The sequence below is a fragment of the Muscardinus avellanarius genome (assembly GCF_963383645.1).
Source record: "Muscardinus avellanarius genome assembly, chromosome: 3".
Lineage (NCBI taxonomy): Eukaryota > Metazoa > Chordata > Mammalia > Rodentia > Gliridae > Muscardinus > Muscardinus avellanarius.
Window position 1 is genome coordinate 61200907 of NC_137788.1, and position 19695 is coordinate 61220601.

The 19695-nt window shown below is 37.0% G+C and overlaps 1 protein-coding gene across 3 annotated transcripts in view; it reads left to right on the forward strand.

The window, feature by feature from the left end:
- Positions 1-19695, forward strand: part of LRRC7 (leucine rich repeat containing 7) — a gene marked incomplete at both ends in the record, with an annotated part of 413422 nt that overhangs the window by 350502 nt on the left and 43225 nt on the right. For all 3 annotated transcript variants that reach the window (XM_080692757.1, XM_080692758.1, XM_080692759.1), the window contains one exon: positions 16302-16523. In XM_080692757.1, coding sequence (XP_080548883.1) covers positions 16302-16523 — 222 coding nt within the window. The remainder of the gene's footprint in view (positions 1-16301; positions 16524-19695) is intronic.

The window sequence follows — 19695 nt, forward strand, 5'->3', positions numbered from 1 at the left end:
CTGGATTCGATCCCCAGTTCCAAGAAAAACAAACAAAAAAAGAACCCCTTAAAAAAATAAGCTAATAATTATGTTTCTAAAGGGAAAGAACAGGGTAAATTCAAGAAACAGGTTCCTGTCATGGTTGGTACTCTTCTACTTCTTTAGTATAATTGTGGTTTTTTATGTTTTAGTTTTTAAGCTCATGAGTATTCATTTTTTAACTGTACTTCATAACTTCCATACACATTTCATAATTGCATATAATCTTTGTAACCTAGGTGGGTTTTCCCTCTTGATGACTATGTCAGTGCCTCTTAAAGTTATATTAAATATCAAACCATTTTATCCAAAGTAATTGGCACTGTCATTGATTCGAGGCACTGTGCATGTTACTGATTCGCATGTAAATACACTATGATGTGGTGAGTACTGTGAAGATGTCAGGCTGTGTCATAACTGGGAAAGGTACCTGTGTGGGAAGGAAACTAAAGAATGCTGAGTGTAGAAGGCACAGAAAAGTGACATTAAATAGGCCTGGAAAGACAGGCAGAAGCCGGCTCATGCCGGGCTTGTTTTCCTTAGGAAACAGGAAAGAGAACAGTGAGGAGTGCTTTATTTTATTTATTTATTTATTTATTTATTTATTTATTTATTTATTTATTTTTGGTGGTACTGGGGATGGAACCCTTCTACCTCCAGGTTACACTCTCAGACCTATTTTTATACATTTTATTTGGAGACAGGGTCTCTTAAGCCAACACGGCTGGCTTCGAACCTGCACGATCCTCCTGTCTCCACCTCCCAAGTGCGGAGATTACAAGCATGTGCCACCATGCCCAGCAAGGAGTGTTTTAAAGATCTGTGTGTGTGTGTGTGTGTGTGTGTGTGTGTGTGTGTGTGTGTTTTACTGTGGATTGAACCCAGGGCATTCTACCTCTGAACTACCTCCTGGCCCTATTTTTTTTTTTTAACAGGCTTTCACTAGATGAGAACCTTGTATATAAAAGACAAAATAGCTGGGCGTGGTGACGCACACTTGTAATCCCAGCACTAGGGAAGCTGAGACAGGAGGATTGTGCAGGTTCGAAGCCAGCCTCAGCTACTTAGTGAGGCTCTCAGCAACTTAGAGAGACCTTGTTTCCAAATAAAATATAAAATAGGTCTTGGAGTGTAGCCCGGAGGTAGAAAGTCCCTGGGTTCTATCCTTTGTACCACAAGAAAAAATCAAAAGAAATAGAAATGTTTATTTTCAGTTTTATTGGTGCAAAAGTATACATGATAGAGAAACTCAAAGTGATGAGTTCACCTGGGCACACATCTCTTGATGTGCTTCCCTTCTAATCCAATCAGCTACCCTCCCTCCCTTCCTAGAAATGCAAGTAATGTTAAGGAGACCTTCATTTATGGATGTATTATTTGGTCTGTTTCCTCCTTCAAGTCTCCTTTAGAAATGTTTGTTAATTCCATCAAAAACAAAGTCTAGAACTTCTGTCCTGGTTAAAGTAAAACTGAAACTGAAAAATGATTCTCCATCCCAACAAATTGTCGATGCCCTGGCTAAGCTTTCCTCTTGGGTGTGATAGGTTTTTGCTTTGGCTTTGTAGTTTCCCCCTCCCAAAGAAAGATACATAATTAACAGCCTCCAGGACTAACTGCTTTTACTTCACCAGTCCACAGCAAGTGAAGAGCATCCTCTGTCCTTCTGAGTGATGCCAGCCTCACTCCCGGCTTCCCCTTTCCTCATTCTCTTTCCCGAGCCCCATTTTTCATCTCTGATAGTAACAAATGTTTTACTGATTAGAATAATTTTTCCTTCTGGTTATTGGGCAGGCAGTACAGGAAATCTGGTTGAAACTCCTTAAACCTCAAAAAGCCGATTGGAATTCCTTGCAGAGTCATTTTGAACTCCAAACATTTTTCTGAACATTAGGAAGAAATCTTTTGAGTTTGTTCATAGGTCAAGATTATCCTTGCTTCCTGCATCCCCTTCCCCTCAGCCCACTCATGGTCGAGACACTTAGAACTTTGAATTGAGCAATTTAGAGAGTGCATTGGTATCCATGGAAACAGCATATTCTATTATGGGACCATGACTGAAGAAAGGTAGCTTCCAGAAGAAATAGCAGCTGAATGTTTTTGCTGTCAGTGAGTTCTGCCTTGAAAGAAAAAATGAGTCACTGAAAGGGTAGACTGATGGAGTCATACAATCATAAATTTGCTTAACTAAAATATTTCAGTCCAATCAGTTGCTTCTAGAGAGTCATTCTTACACCGCTTTCTTCTTGATCAAACCCTGCTTAACTGGACGTGATGGCACAGGCTTGTAATCTCAACATTTGGGAGGTTGAGACAGAAGGATCGCGGTTTGCATGACAGCCTCAGCTACTTTGTGAGCCCCTTTGCAACTCAGTGAGCCCCTGTTTCAAAAATAAAGAATAAAAAATAGGGCTGGGTGTGTAGTTCAGAGGCAGAATGCCCCTGGGTTCCATCCCCAGTACTGCAGTAAAATAAAATAAAATAAAATAAAATAAAATAAAATAAACCTTCTGTGTTTTAGGGTATGCAAAAGTGGAACCATGAGAATACACCAAAGGTCTCCACATATAAAGTCACCTTCATCCCTAGTGAGACTTTGAACAGGACTCTCTAGATGTATAGTAATGCAATCCAATTTGCCTTGGAGCTTTGGTATCTAGAAATAATCTAGAAATGATTGTGTTATGGGTACACAATCCTTAATTTCAACCTCTGGTTGAAAAGGGGCTTTTACACAGTATTCTCAGTCATACCAGTAGCCTGGGAAGCATCCCTACCCATTCTCACACAAATGTCCTTCCACATTAGCAGAGGTTAGAAGTCACCGAGATTGGTAAATTTTATATGATTTTTGTGGGTAGGGATCAACTTACTGATAACATTGTTAGGCATCCACCAACACTAATAGAAAGTTCTTTGAGATTTCTGATACTTAAATTTAGTGATATATTAGTGACGTATTAAAACACCCACTAATTCCCCCTGCTAGCTAATCTATGTGTCTGTACCTACTAAGCTTGCCTCTGAATGGTCCTGCTGGCAGTAATATCAGTTACTTCTCTGAAACTGGTAAGATGTACTGCTTAGAGCTGGGCATGATGGCACACATTTGTAATCCCAGTACTTGTGAGGCTGAGACAGGAGGATCGCAGGTTCACAGCCAGCCTCAGCAACTTGTGAGGTCCCCCACAACTTAGTGAGACCCTGTTTCAAAATAAGAAATAAAATAGGGCTATGGGTATAACTCGGAGATAGCTTGCCCCTGGGTTCAATCCCTATTACCACAAAAAAGAAAAAAGTACTGCTTGAGGTCTTACCAACTGTAATATATAGAACAAGACAAAGAAAAATTCCAGAAATATCTAGGGTCTCAAATCAAGTTACACTCCTTTTATGGAATTAGCAATTCTTTAATTGGTCTTATGCAGACCAATTAAATATATTTTTTAAAAATATATCCTAGCCAGGCGTGGTGGCGCACGCTTAAAATCCCCGCGCTTCGGAGGCAGAGACAGAAGGATCACGCAGGTTCGAAGCCAGCCGCATTGGCCGTGCTGGCCACACTGACTTAAGAGACCCTGTTTCCAAATAAAAATATAAAAAATAGGTCAGGGAGTGTAGCCTGAAGGTAGAAGGGCTTCCAGGAACCCCAGTACCACAATATATATCACCTAGGAGATATCCTAGGTGATTTCATGTTATATTTTCCAGAAATCAATACAGGCATGCATTTTGCTGTACTAAAGGAATAAAAAAATAATACATCCAACTAGATGGACTTTTCCCCATAATTGCAAATGATTAACAAAAGATAGAAGGTGAGATTATATATATATATATATATATATATATATATATATATACCTTGACTCACTTGTTAAAGAAGAATTATTTACCAAAGCAAGATTACATAGCCTACCAAAAATGAAAAAATGAAAACCACACAGCATGGAGGAAGCAAGGAATTTCTCAAAATTAAAACCCTTCAGAGAAGCTCCATGACTTGGTAATAGCTGAATCAGGAAAAAGAGATTGGCAAAATTAATGAAATAATTTCCTCTATTTAATGATCTATTTCAAATATTTATTTCATTAACCTAAAGAAGTAAGCTAATATATCTTAATCAATTGATTTTAGCATGACCTAATTCATAGATTTTTTTTTTTTTGGTGGTACTGGGGTTCCTGGAAGCCCTTCTACCTCCGGGCTACACACCCAGACCTATTTTATATTTTTTATTTGGAAACAGGGTCTCCTAAGCTAGCACACGCGGCTGACTTCGAACCTGCGCGATCCTCCTGTCTCTGCCTCCCAAGCGTGGGGATTACAAGCGTGCGCCACCACGCCCAGCCTAAATTCATAGATTTTTAAGATTTTATTTTTTATGTAATGAGATTTATTCCCAAAAATATTTTGGATAAAAGATTGTGCAACTATAAATGGAAATTTTTTCTTAAAGCAAAAGTGACAGCTGGTCAAATATTAGTTAGTTTCATAGTCACTATTGTATTAGATTTTTCTTCCTTGACATAACATTATTCTTTTTATAATGAGGATTAAACACAAGGAGAATCTACCTCAAACCTATAGCCCCCCGCCCTGACCTTCTTTATTTTTTATTTTTTGAAACAGGGCCTTGCTAGGTTGCTAAGAGGCTTGCTAAGCTACTGAGGTTATACTTGAATCTATGATCCTTCTGCCTCAGCCTCCCAAGTACTGGGATTAAAGGCATGTACCAGTATGCCTGGTCAACATTATTCTTCATGTGTATATGTATATGCGTGTGTAATAGAAGTGGTAGTAGTAGTAGTGGTAGTAGTAGCAATTGTAGTGAGAATTCCATTGAATTTACTTAGTGAAACTCTCAGCAACTTAGTGAGACCCTGTAAAGTATAATATAGGTCTGGAAGTATAACCCAGAGGTAGAAAATCCCCTGGGTTCCACCCCCAGTACCACATACACGCCAAAAAGAGTGGCAGTTAAAATACTTTACCCTTAGGCCGGGCGTGGTGGCGCACGCTTGTAATCCCCACACTTGGGAGGCAGAGACAGGAGGATCACGCTGGTTCGAAGCCAGCCTTGCTGGCATAAGAGATCCTGTTTCCAAATAAAAATATATAAAAAAATTGGTCTGGGAGTGTAGCCCGGAGGTAGAAGGGTTTCCTGGAACCCCAGTACCACCTAAAAAAAAAAAAAAAAAATACTTTACCCATCAGTATGTGACATAGGTGTTCCTCAAAGCAAATGACTAGTCTTCAGAAAATTGAGATAACTTGATAACATATTATCTTTGTTTTGAGGGAAATATAAAAGCCAGAAGACAAAATTAATCCAATGCAATAATGTCTAGGGTTGGCTCTGTAATTTGAAAACCCAGCTGAAGTGACCACAGGCAGGCTCTTGAGGGTGGCTGCCCATGGGAGGTTGTCACAAAGATAAGATTCCATTTCTTGCCACTGGGTCCTTATCAGACTAACACCTCTGACCTCAGGTTCTTAAAAATCTTAGGAGTGAATCACACTGTTGGCAAACCTTTATCATCACTGTTCACATCTTCTGTCTCATTTCACTTGATATTGGGAACATGTGCTGGTGTCGTGTCAAAGCTTTGTGAGGTAAAATGTACGGAAATTGGACTGATTTCACCACTCTACTATTGTGGGTGTTCCACTCTTTTTGCACTTCAGTTAATAATTTTTGACTCTGAAGCCATCTTTTATAGGCTGGTGTTTAATCATAGAAGAATATGCTGATAGAGAGTCAGCAGGTTAGAGATGACCGCCTATCAGTCAGCTGCCGTGAACCGAAAAGCAATATTGCCTCACCCTTCATCTGTCCTTAGGGACACTGCCACGTATCACCAGAACCTAACTCTAAAGCGACAAGATGAGCAAACATCCCAAATGCCCAAAAGTACCTCAGTGCTCCCGTAAACAAGCTGCAGAACTCCTTTCCATGTATTTGTGCAAGTTTATTTTCTAACATTCAAATGTGAGAACGGGGATTTTGGCATTAAACTGGTCTAGCTAATTACAAACCAAGAAAAAAGGAAGGAAGGAAGGAAGGTTGGTTCTGCTTAATACTCTGTCAAAATCATAAAATGAGTATCTGTAGTACATAATATGGACTGTACTGTGATTATCATAGATATTCTCATGTAATCTTCACCACTTTATGGGACACGGAGTGAGTAGCATAGAATTGAGGGACACAGGACTGAGCCCTAGAACTCTCTTGAGTCCAAAGCCTGCTCCTAACTGCTATATTACACTACTAGTATCTTGTATGCCACCACTTCACCTGATTAAAAAAAAAACTCAGAAACATGTAGAATAGTTTGTTGCAATCAAATATCCCTCAGTATTGCATACATATATGGTATCTATTTAGCTAGTACTTGTTGGCATAATTTAGTATTATATCTTCTCTTCCATTTTTAGGAGAGAAAGAAATCATATATTTTTAAAGAACTTTAGTATCCTCTTTATCCTGGTCTTTTTGTTCCCATGCAAATGAAACTTTTAGAGATTCTGAAAGGCATCTGCTTTTCAATTTTTCATTTCTTAACCTCCAGTATTTATGAGTTCTTTATTCACCTTTGTGGCTCAGAATGAATAGAATCAGGAGCTCGGAGCTTGACTGAAAGGCACCTGCAGGTCTTTCCATCATGCTGAATTTTGTGCATTTTGTGACTTTTGCCTCTCAATAAATTAGCACATGAAGATTCCTCATTGTGTCATCTATGGTTCCTATCACTCTTTCCTGTTTGAAGCTGTCCCTATTTTCCATAAAGACAACCTCAATTATTTTGAATCCTGTCACCAAAACTGTTTGTGGAAGTGATAGAACTGTGCTGAGTATTGAGGCAAGCCCAGCAAAATCATAATTAGATAAATATGTAAAAACTACAGCATGCACTAAGATGAAAAACAAAAGAAAATTATCTTGACTTTTTTATTACTAAGATCTTGCCCTTTTCTTCCTTTTAGGTAAGAACTTGGGAGAAACCATCAGACTTAAGTTTGCTTTAATTGGCCCTTGAGCATATTAAACTTTGCTGCTCAGTTTCCCCATCTGGGAACGAAACAATGACGGAGCAAAGAATAAAATCCAGGTTCATTCAACTCCAAGTGCTATTTTCTCAGTACTCCCTGTATCGTTTTTTTAAAAACTAGGTCTTGGCATTCCTGTAGTGCACTCCACATTTATATTCTTGCCATTTCAGGAATTCTTTACAAATGAAATAAAACAATATATAGCCTTTTGGGACTGGCTTTTTCTACCCAACTTTTGGAGTTTCATTGAGAATGTTGTATGCATCAATAGTTTCTTTTAATTGCTGAGTAGTATTCCATGGTGTGGGTCTGTCATTCCTCTATATTTAGTCATTTCTCTATTAAAATTTGGGTTAAGCCAGGCATGGTGGCGTACACTTGTAATCCCACTACTTGGGAGGATAAGACAGGAGGATCGTGCAGGTTCGAAGCCAGGCTCAGCAACTTAGTGAGACCCTGCTTCCAATAGGTCTAGGAGTGTATCTCAGAGGTAGAAAGCCCCTGGGTTTGATCCCAGTACCACCAAGAAAAAAAAATGGGGTTGGTTCCAATTTGGAGTCCCTATGAAGAAAGATGGTATAATCATTCATGAATAGGGTGTGTGAATATAAGTCTTTTAAAACTCCAACAACCACATTCCTAAATGCTCAGGAATGTAATTGCTGGACCATTTGGCTTTTAAAGAAATTGCCAAACACTTTTGCTGAGTGTTCCTACCATTTGACATTTCCAGTCAATGGAATGTATGAGGGATATGGTAGGAATGTATGAGGGATCCCATTTCTTATCTCCAACAGTTGATGTTATTGCTATATTTTGTTTTAGTCATTCTGATGCATGTGATACATCTCCTTGTTATATCAATTAAAATTTCCCTAAGAGTTAAAGTTGAACATATCTTAGTGTGCTAATTTGCTACCATCTATATGGTAGAGAGATAGGGAAATGTCTCTTCATGTCTTCTGCCCGTGTTCTAAGTGGATTGTTTAGCTTTTTGCTCTTGTGTTTGAGAGGACTATATACAGTCTAAGTTCTACTCTTTGTAATATGTAGTTTCCAAATATTTTCAGCAACTCTGTAGCATCTGCTTTCAATCTGAACATTTAAGACTGTGATGTATTTTTCTCCCTGGCTTCCGCATATTAGGGAGAGTATCTGATTTCTTGTTTCTTGTGACTGACTGATCTCACTTAGCAAAATGTTCTCCAGTTCCATCCATTTCCCTGTAAATGATGTAATTGTGTTTTTCTTTATGGCTGAATAGAATTCCATTGTGCACAAACTCCATAGTTTTTTAATCCATTTTAAACTTCAGTGTTCACAGCTTCTTGCTAACGTGTATAATACACTTAAATTTTGTATGTTTACCTTATATCCAATGGCCTTGCTAAGCTCACTTGAAAGTTCTAGGAGACTTTTTATTAATTTCTTTCTCCTTCCTCCGCTGCTGCTGCTGCTGCTGCTGCTGCTGCTTCTTCTTCTTCTTCTTCTTCTTCTTCTTCTTCTTCTTCTTCTTCTTCTTCTTCTTCTTCTTCTTCTTCTCCTCCTCCTCCTCCTCCTCCTCTTCCTCCTCCTCCTCTTCCTCCTCCTCCTCCTCCTCTTCCTCCTCCTCCTCCTCCTCTTCCTCCTCCTCCTTTTTTTTTTGTGTGTGTGTATAACTGTCAATTGAACCCAGAGGCATTCTACCTTCAAGCTACACCCGAAGCCCTATTATATTTCTTATCTGGAAATAAGATCTTGCTAGCTTGATTACTATCTTACTACTTGCTGAGGCCATCCTCAAACCTATGATCCTCCTGTCTCAGTCTCCCAAGTACTGGGATTACAGGAGTGTGCCATCACACCCAGCTTATTGATTGTTTTTTAATTTTCTATGAAGACAATCATGTCATCTAAAAAATAATTTATTTCTTCATCTATCTAAATTCCTTTTGTTACCTTTTTATTTTATTTCAGACTAGACTTCTAGCACTACATTGAATAAGAGTGGCGAGAGTGGACAATTATACTTTGTTCCTGGTCTTAATGACAAAGCATTTATTTTACCACTAGTACATTAGCTATAAGTTTTTTGTAGATGCTCTTTATTAAGTAGAAGAAATTTCCTTCTATTCCTATTTCACTGAGCATTTTTATCATGAATGAATGTTGAATTATTTCACTTTTTCTGCTTCCATCGATAATATTTTTCTTCTGTAGCCCATTAATATGGTACATTACGCTTATTGATCTTCGAATATGAACAGGCTCTGCATCACTGGACTAAACCTCACTTGATCATGGTTTATAATTCTTTTTATACATTGCTGAATTTTATTTGCAAATATTTTGTTCAGAAATTTTGCATCTATATTTATGAGGAATATTGGTCCATATTTTTGATTCTTCCTTTTTTGCTTCCTTTTTCTTTTCATTCCTCTTACTCTTTTTCTCCTCCTCACTGTTGTTACTGTTGCTCTTATTCTTCTTTTTTCTTTTTTTTCCCTTCCTCCTCTTCCTTTTCTTCTTCTTCTTGGTATCAGTGTAATACTACTTTCAAAATATAAAGTTATAATTTTTCTCTCTTCTATTTGCTGGAAGATTGTTAATTCTAACTAAGAATTGGCAACATTCTCCAGTGAAACCATATAGTCCTAGAGATTTCTTTTCTGTAAACTTTTTAATTGCACATTCAGTGCTTGATAGTTGTAGGACTATTCATATTTTCCATTTTGTATTTCTTATTTGGAAACAAGGTCTTGCTAAGACCTTGTAGGAGTTTAACTTTTTTCAAGGAATGTGTGAAATTCCTTGTGTGTGCATAGAGTTGGCTATAGTACTCTCTATGATCTTGATGATGTACACAGAACCTGCAGTGATATCCCTGACTTCATTATTTTTAATATATAATCTTTATTTTCTTTTTTTATTCTGTTTCAGTCTTACTGCGTGTTGATTTTATTGATCTTTTCAAAGAAACAATTTTGTTTCATTAATTTTTTTCTGTTCTTTTCTATTTTCAACTTTATTGATATCTACTCTTGACTTCCTTTTTTATACTTATTTGGAATTATTTTACTCTTTCTTTCTGGTTTTTAAGGTAAAGCCTTCATTATTGAATTAAACTTTTTGTTTTTTTGTTTTTTTGTTTTTTTGTTTTTTACGGTACTGGGGATGGAACCCAGGGGCATTCTACCTCCGAGCTATACTCTCAGCCCTATTTTTCTATTCTTTATTTTGAAACAGGATATCAGTGAGTTGCAAAGGGCCTCACTAAGTAGCTAAGGCTGTCAGTCAAATGTGATCCTCCTGTTTCAGCCTTCCGAATGCTGGGATTATAAGCGTGTACCAACCACCATGCCAGGCTGTCTTTTCTAATACTTATGTTTTAGTGCTCTGAATTTCCCTCTCAGCACTGTTACAGCTGTGTCCCATGTATTTTGTATGTCATACTTTCATTTATATAGCTTTTAATGTATTGTTTTATTTCCATCAAGATTTGGATCATGGATCATATAGATGCATGTTATTTACTTCCATGGTGTTTGGAGAGTTTCCTTTTAACTTTTTCTTACTGACTTATGGTTGAATTTTATTGTGGTTCATGAAAATATTCTGTTTTATTTCAGATCTAAAATTTGTTAAAATTTGCTTTCCAGTTCAGGAAATTATCTATCTTCATAAACATTGTATAAAAATCTGAGAAGAATGTGATTTTTATTTTGTTGTTGTTGTTGTTTGGGTACTGGGAATTGAACCCAGGGGCATTCTACCTCTGAGAAATACCCCTATCCCTTTTATTTTTTGTTTTTGAAACAGGGTCTCACTAAATTCCTGAGGATGGCATCCAACCTGTGAACTTCTTGTCTCAGCCTCCCAAGTACTGGGATCACAGGTGTGTACCACCATGCTTGGTTCACAAACCAGTATCATCGCTAATATCTTTGTCCTCTCAGCGTTGGCGTCTATTGATTGTCATTTTCATTTGTTCAAGATCTTAGTATGAGGAGTGATTTTAAATTGAAACCTAGACAATTTTCTCATTGTAAAACTCTGGATCTTACTGAAGTTTCTGTTTTAGCTGGTTCTCTAATACCATTTCAATTGAAGGAAGGTGGGGTGCTGGTTCTTCCCCAAGTAGAGATAGGAGTCTAGTTTATCCATACAGCTTTCATTGACACCTGAGCAAAAGTGCCTCAGTATTGCTAAGTGAGGAAGAAAGTTTCAATTTCCCACATGGTCTCCACTGATATCTTGTTTGAGGGAGCCTCTTTTCCACTGGGTGATGGTGAGAGACCTGAATCTTTATTAGTCCTTCACTGCCATTACTCACTGGGAAGGGAAAAGATGCCTTACTGCTCCTGGCTGGAACCAAGCATCGCATGTGGTCTCCACTGATGCCACGGGGGAGGGGCTTATTACTAGTCCCTGGGGATGAATGCTATTGCACTTTATTTGGCCTTCCCTAATACCATTTCAACAGAAATATTGGTGTACTTTATTACATCTTCAAGCAGGCAGAAGACTGGGCTTCCCACTTTGTCTTTGCTGATATTATTGAGGTTGAGCCACAGTTTTATCTATGGTGTTCAGAATTCTGTTTGCTAGGCTGCATCTTTCCTGAGCCTTTGGCTAGAGATAGCAGGTTTTCATTTGGGTGCTTTGTTGTCTGCATCTATTGGCATTCTCAGATTGCCCACTTCTTCAGCTCCAAGTCTTGATATATAACTCAGGCAACTTACATCATGTTGCACTTGGTCTTTTGATCCCTTGCTGGTTTCCTTCCTGTTTTTCATTTCTTCTTATATTTGTTTACAAATAATTCCTTTAGTTTTTATTATAATGGCTGTAGATTATAGGGAAAATATATCTAGTCCATTAGTCCATCTATGGAAGCAGAAGTCCTACTGGCTTGCTATTTTAAAGTTTATCCTATGTTTGTTTTTTGGTTTGGTTTTTGAGTGTGTGTGTGTGTGTGTGTGTGTGTGTGTGTGTGTGTGGTACTGGGGTTCCTGGAAACCTTTCTACCCCCAGGCTACACTCCCAGAAACTCACTTTTTATATTTTTATTTGGAAACAGGGTCTCTGAAGCCAGCAAGGCTGGCTTGGAACCTGTGCGATCCTCCTGTCTCTGCCTCCCAAGCATGGAGATTACACGCATGTGCCACCACACCCGGCTATTATCCTGTATTTTAAGAAGGGGGAAGGGTTACCACAAAATAGTATAAATAGGAAGTGATAGGACTGGGCTTTTGTTGTTGCTTATAAAATTACTGAAACTAACTTACTTAAATGAATGCTGAGTCTTTGAAATCAGTTACCAATTTATCCTTGGGAGATGATTCTGCATCTAAACATTTTTGGAACTCCTTTAGGTTTAATTTTAGAAATAAACCAAGTTCTCTTTTAAACATTCTCAGTGACATAAATTGACACCCTTAAAGGCTGAACTTGACTTTTGGAAGGAAGCCCTTGTGGTTCAAGAGCCATGACAGGCAGTAAAACAGATTACCAAATTGAGTAATAAAATGTACTTCTCAGTACAACAGTTTTTTCTAAAGGAACACTGTGAACCAAGGCATTTTTACAGTGACAATGCCATTTTTTTCATCTCACACAAAACCTCCCAAATCTTTAACATTTTTTTTGTAATAGGCCTGATTAGTTGTGGGATAAATTTAACATGAATAGTACTACTTGGTATCAAAAAAACATTTCTTTTCTTTGACATCAGTGTTTCCTTGAGTCCCATGGATATTGGAGTTTTTCTCTGTAAACTCTGACAGTTTGTTTTGGGGTCAACTGGAAAACACCTTACTCCATCACTATTCTCCTCAAATACATTGTTATTTTGTCCAGCTTCCCCCAAGAGTTCAAACAAACACCAAATCTTCCTTATTTCTTTTTATCATTCAAACTGTATAGAACAGTCTCTACAGAAACTCTCATGTTCAGATTCCCTTCAGAGGGTCACATAGCTAACCCTCTGCTTGAACAAATCCAGCCTCTGGCATTTTCTACATTCCCATCAGCCCTTTGCACTCCATCACAAACAGCCTTAGTACCTTTCTTAAGCTTTTTTGCCAGCCAAAGAAAGGAAAAACTTCCTCTTTGCAGTCTTTCTATCTCCTAATTGTCCCTCTAGATGTCTTATGTCATTTGTGTTTATTTATATAAAATTTAGTGTCAATATTGTGCTTTCTACAGTTGTCCTTCCCCATCGAAATTCATCACATGATAGCCCCAGAGAGTGACGGAACTGCTGCTACTACTACTATTGCTAAAATCGCTCCTTGTTTCGCCAACCACCTGAGAACATGCACTTCATTACTTCGTAGTAATGGAAAGGGCACAGAATGCAAAAGCATCATCCTATTTTTTTAACTATAAAGTTGAAGTCACATGGATATCATCAACAATAGCTAACAGACCTAACTCAGAAGGCAATGGCTCTTTGACAAATTCGCAAGGTGCTAAAATATTGGACTTACCCTTCCTCAGAAACCTCATCTTTTTATTCCTTTTTGTGGTACGTTTTTGATCCATAGCTCAACTATTAGGGGAGAGTGCCAATTTGAAGCTGAAGAGGGTTGCAATACAATGCAGTGCTTAAGAGCATGAACTTTGTGGGACATAGTGGCCCATGCCTGTGATTTCCAGTACTTATCAAGCTGGGACCCAAAAAAATAAAAAAAAATAAAAAAATTCAAGTTTGAGACCAGCCTCAACAATTCAGGGAGACTCTTAGTAACATAGTAAGGCCTTGTTTCAAATTAAAAATAAGGCAGGGTATGGTGGCGCATGCTTGTCATCCCAGCATTTGGGAGGCTGAGACAGGAGGATCATGGTTTCCAGGCAGCCTAAGCTACTACTTAGTGAGGCCCTTTGCAACTCAGTGAGAGCCTGTTTCAAGATAAAGAATAAAAAATAGGGCTGTGGCATAGCTCAGAAGTAGAATGCCCCTGGGTTCCATCCCCAGTACCACAAAAATAAATAAAAATATAAATAAAAATTTAAAAAGAAGCCTAGGGGTGGAGCTCAGAAGTAGAATACCCCTAGATTCAAGGGGGGAAAAGGAAGGAAGGAAGGAAAGAAGGAAAGAAGGAAGGAGAAGGAAGGAAAAGTAAGGTTGGTTTTAGCAGCAGCAGTCTACCAGTTGTCCAAATTACTTGGAAAGTTATTTAACCTTTCCCAACCTTAGTTCTTTCCTCAGTAATTGGATAATAATAATCACCTCAACACTGTTGTGAGAATCAAAAGAGATAAAAATGCCTAAGGTATTTTATCAACTGTGTGGCACCAAGTGTTTGGATGGTAGCTGGTATTAAGTACAGTTACTGTACCAGTCATTACAAACAATAAACAGGAGATGGTGCTTTTGCTCAAAGAATTCAAAATTCATATAATCCTGAATTCAAATTGCTCCATCAGATGAAAATAAACCAGGGAAAATAAGCCTAATAGCTATTACAGCTATAAAACATAGAGAATTAGGTATTTTTCCTTGGGGAGACCATTACCAGATTAATAAATAAGTAATTGTTAAAGAGACAGTATTGATTTTCTTGTGTAGATTATCAAGGAGTCAATGCTATGTTCTGGCTTCCTTCTAAGTCTGGGTGTAAAAGTGCTTTGCTTATATCTAGGTGATCACTTCCAATTAAATTGCCAGTCATCCTCCCTCCCACTGGTTCAAGTACTGACTAAAGATCCAAGAATATCATACCGAGGGAGATGAGAAACAGATACGAATGCAGAAATCAATTGATGGCTCAGCACCAGGCCAGTCAGTCTCAGCCAGGCAGCCTCACTCCCAATTCCTCTAACTGCACATTATTTTCTCTAACTATGTAAGTAAACATGCCAGTGAGCTCATTTAGAATTCAGCAGCTCAAAATCTGATACTGGGTTTATCATGGCTTCTCTATCCTGCCAAACAAGGGAATATAAAATTACATGGAAGAAGCAGAAAAGAATCAAATTTGCAATAAGCAAAACTTGACCAGAAAGGTATTTGGTCTTCTAGAATGACTAAAAAAATTGCAAATTTTTTTCATGAAGATTTCTGAAAAAATAGATACAACAGAGATATAAACATTTGCTTTTTATGAGGTTATGATCTTAGTTATATTTATGAGGTTATCATTTTGTGATCACTGTTAAGTATATTGGACAATGCTGGATTGTGAATTGTTTTCACCTTGTGCTGATAGAAACTGAATCTCCTTTTTTGTAACTTTTCCTCCAGTTTCTCATAACTGAAATACCTTTAGGTTTATGAATATCCTGTATACAATACCAAGAGAGCCAGTTGGAAATTTAAGTCATATGCAGATAATTTATTTTGCCCTACATATTGCCAAATAAGAAGTTTGAATATTTTCTTTTGAAATTACTTATTTGGAATTCAACAGTGTAACTTCCCCTTTAAATGATTTTCCATTGTTACTGTAGACCTTTTGTGCTTTATGTTGCTCTTAACTGTAAAATAAATAAAGGAACTGCACAGAGCTCACTTTGAAGACTTTCCCATATCTAGGGCCTTCTCAGGCTACAAATACAGGGAATTGTCACATGATCATTTTTAATGTTAACTTAAATCAAGCTTTTGATTTAACAATATAAAAAAAATTTAAGCCTTAGTTACACTCATATGAATGAGCTTGCTATGCACCTATGTCATATAACTCAAGCAATCCAATTCTTTTGTTTAAAAATTAGGAAACTGATTTTATCACATCCCCCAATGATAGATATGTGTGTATGTGTGTGCATATATATATATGCATATATATATGAGAAAGTGTGTCTATGTGTATGTGTGTGTGTGAGAGAGGCAGAGAGAGAGAGAGAGAGAGAGAGAGAGAGAGAGAGAGAGAGAGAGATCAGTGTTATTTTTCAAAATCAAATGCCAGTAGAGCAACCCTTAATTTTTATAAGTTATGAATTCCTTGTCTTCTTGAGATTTTTCAGGCCAGATTTCGTTCCCTTTAAATAGGGGTTAAAATAATCTTTTGCAAGCCACCAGTTGAATACAAATACACTTAGTGCAACCTTGTTCCGATATTAACATTTTCACAAACCGCACTAGGCAGACCTTTACTGTTTCTTCATTATCCTTCCCAGCCGTGGCTGAAAGCCCAAACGATTCCACTTTACCCGAGAGGTGTTCTGTGCGTGCTTTCTACTTTAATCACATCCTTTCAGCACCCGTGAACCTTTGCCTGACAGATTATCTTCTCCACAGGCAGGCAGCCACATCCAGACTTTGATGGGATCCCAAAGCCTTCAGCACCGCAGCCGGGAGCAGCAGCCATACGAAGGGAATATAAACAAAGTGACCATCCAGCAGTTCCAGTCACCATTGCCTATTCAGATCCCCTCTTCACAGGCCACCCGGGGACCCCAGCCTGGACGGTGCTTAATTCAAACAAAAGGGCAAAGGAGTATGGATGGCTATCCAGAGCAGGTGAGAGGGCTTCTTTGGTTTGGTATCTATCTATCTATCTATCTATCTATCTATCTATCTATGATAAATTTTTAGGAAAATATGAAATATCCATGGTTTTTCTTCCCACTGCTGCCATCATGTTGAATGGGATGGAATACTTTTTGTAGAGATTTTATCATTACTTTCAGTGGCTAAGGTATATAATATATAGGAATTTATGGTTATTAAATCCCTTTCACATAGGAAAAGTGATGGGTCACAATCACTTTCCCCTCCTCACTTCCAACTTCAAATTTGCTTTAGAGCATAGATTTTGAAGGTTATAGAGAGTTTTAGTGAATTAAGGCCTCAAAACTAACAGTGTAAAAAGTTAACTGTATTATTTCTCACTATTTGGGGGAAAATATTTTCTAGAAGTCCCACTTTCTGGTTGTTGAATGGTATAGAGACGAATCTTTGCTAAAAAAAAAAAAAAAAAAAAAAAAAAAAAAAAAAACAAAGAGCATCTTTCGGAAATGTTCCCAAATGTATAGCAATGTATAGCAAAACATTGCTGTTCTTCTGACCTACAGAAAATTAGGAGTTTCTCTTCCATTGTAGAATCTGTTTTTCTGCCTTAGGACCAGGAAACAGAATGAGATGTCATCTACTGAGTTATATTAAGCTTATAAAGTAAGACATTTGGATCTTAATATGCTCATAAAATTAATTTCTCATTTCATTCTTCAAATAATTAGGTAAAGCTCCCACTGTCGTCCCTAAATCCTTAATACAGTGCATAAAGGTTTCACTAATTATTACTTACTTAAAGCTTTACTCATCCCATGACCTAATTTTATGAATATGTAAGTCAAGATTAACTTCATTTTCTAGCTTTTTTCCCTTATATTAAAAGCCATTTATTATTTGGCTAACAGCTACTTTAAACATTGCCTCTATTTTAATACCTATATTAAAGCTGAAATATATATTCATCATTCTCAGAATCATAGATACATTTTTCAAGATAATTCTTTTCCTCTCCTTCCTTAATTGAGGCCAAGTGTTGGATTTTATGTTAATAAACCAGACAGATGCTTTTAATCAGCTAAAGACATGAAAGGGTTTTTAATTCTCCAAAGATTCTAAAAAGTTAAGTTTTAAGTTATGCTTTGGTAATGACACCTGAGAAAGTTAAAAATTTATTCATATCCACTAACCCACAAATATTGTAACTCAACTCTGATTTAGTTACCCCTGTTAATATCAGGATAGGTTCATTTTTTTTCTCCCAGAATCAATGCCTTTAAAAGTCTACTGAGATCAGTGTCCTCTCTTTTCACCTACTTTTCACCATACGGTTATTCTTAATACCTTATGGACAGAACTTGAATAAAGTTAGACTAAAAAAACGATTATTAAATTTTAATGTTTACACATCAATTAAATTTAAAATATCACCCATTCGGGGAATGTATTTCAGTTGCTTTCCAGTATTATGATTCTTAGCTTTGATAACATCAAGTGCCATTTAAACTGTGAGAGAAAAATGAAATCCCCTGGGTTCCATCCCCAGTACTATAAAAAAAGAATCCTGTCCCTGCTCCTACCAGACCTTTCACTCCAGATTTCCCCATTTCATTAATGAATCACCATTTTTCTATGGCCAAAAATCCTTGACTCTTCTTTTTCATGCTCCACATCCAATTCAAAAGCAATTCCATCAAAATACATCCTGAATCCACCATTTCTCATTATCTATACCACTAGCAACTTAGTAGACCATAAGCTAACTACTAACTACTTCCAGAAAGTTCCCAATTGTTTTCTTTTCTTCCAGTTCACTTCCCTTCAGTATTTTCTTCACTTCCAGAATTATCTTTTCAAAACATAAGCCTATTGGGAGGCTGAGACAGGAGGACTGCGCGGGTTCGAAGCCAGTCTCAGCTATTTAGTGAGGCTCTCAGCAACTTAGTGAGACCCTGTTTCCAAATAAAAAATAAAATAGGTCTGGGAGTTTATCCCAGAGGTAGAAAGCCACTGGGTTCCATCTCCAGTACCATCACCAAAAAAAAAAAAAAATCACATAAGCCCCTATTACTATACAAAAGGGAACAGTACAAAAGAAGATAAAACAGTAGTAAATATTTATGTCCCAAATATTTGTATACCTAGTTACATAAAATAAATGCTATTTAACATAAAGTCTCAGGTGGACCCCAATATAAAACAAACTGAGTGATTTCAACATATTTCTGTCACCAATAGACAGGTCATTCAGAAACAAAATTAGCAAAGACAAGTCAGACCTAAAAAATATAATAAATCAAATGGACTTAACAGATATTTACAGAATAGATTATATAAAAACTGATAACTACACATTCTTCTCAGCTGTTCATGGAAAATTCTCTAAAATAGACTGTATTTTAGGTCACAATGCAAGTCTTAGTAAATACAAAAAAAATGTATAATTACTTATGTCCTACCACACAATAATGGAATGAATTTAGAAGTCAATAGCAAATACAACTACAGAAACTATATGAACACCTAAATATACATTAAAAAAACAGAAAGAACACAAATAAACAATCTCATAACATACCTCAAGTTCTTATAATAACCAAGAATAAACTCTTCCCAAGACCAATAGAAGAAAATAACTAAGATCAGAGCCAAAGTTTGTGAAATAGAGGATTTTTAAAAAATCACAAAGAACCAATGTAACAAAAAATGGGTCCTTTAAAAATATAAAAAAGACTGATACACCGTTAACACAACTAATTGAGAGAGAGCAAGAGAAGAGCCAAATAGTAAAATTAGTCATGAAAAAGGAGATGTGATGCCACTCTAAACATAACAAAAACCCAAAGAATCACTAGGGACTATCTGGACAACTTTTACTCTAATATAATAAACTTGAAAATCGAGAAGAAATGGATGAGTTTTTAGACACATATGACCTATGAAAATTGAACCTAGAGAATAGAGAAAACCTAAACAGGCAATAACAAGCAATGAGATTGAAGCAGTATTAAAAAAATAATAATAGGGTGTATTCATTCGAGTCACCCCTCCATGCCACTCGGGCATGGGGCTGTACCTATCCTCTGTATTTCTATCTTTTAATAGACTTCTTTAAATCTTCAAAAAATATAAAATAAAATAAAAAATAATAAACTATACAAAAAGGAAAGACTGGTCCAGC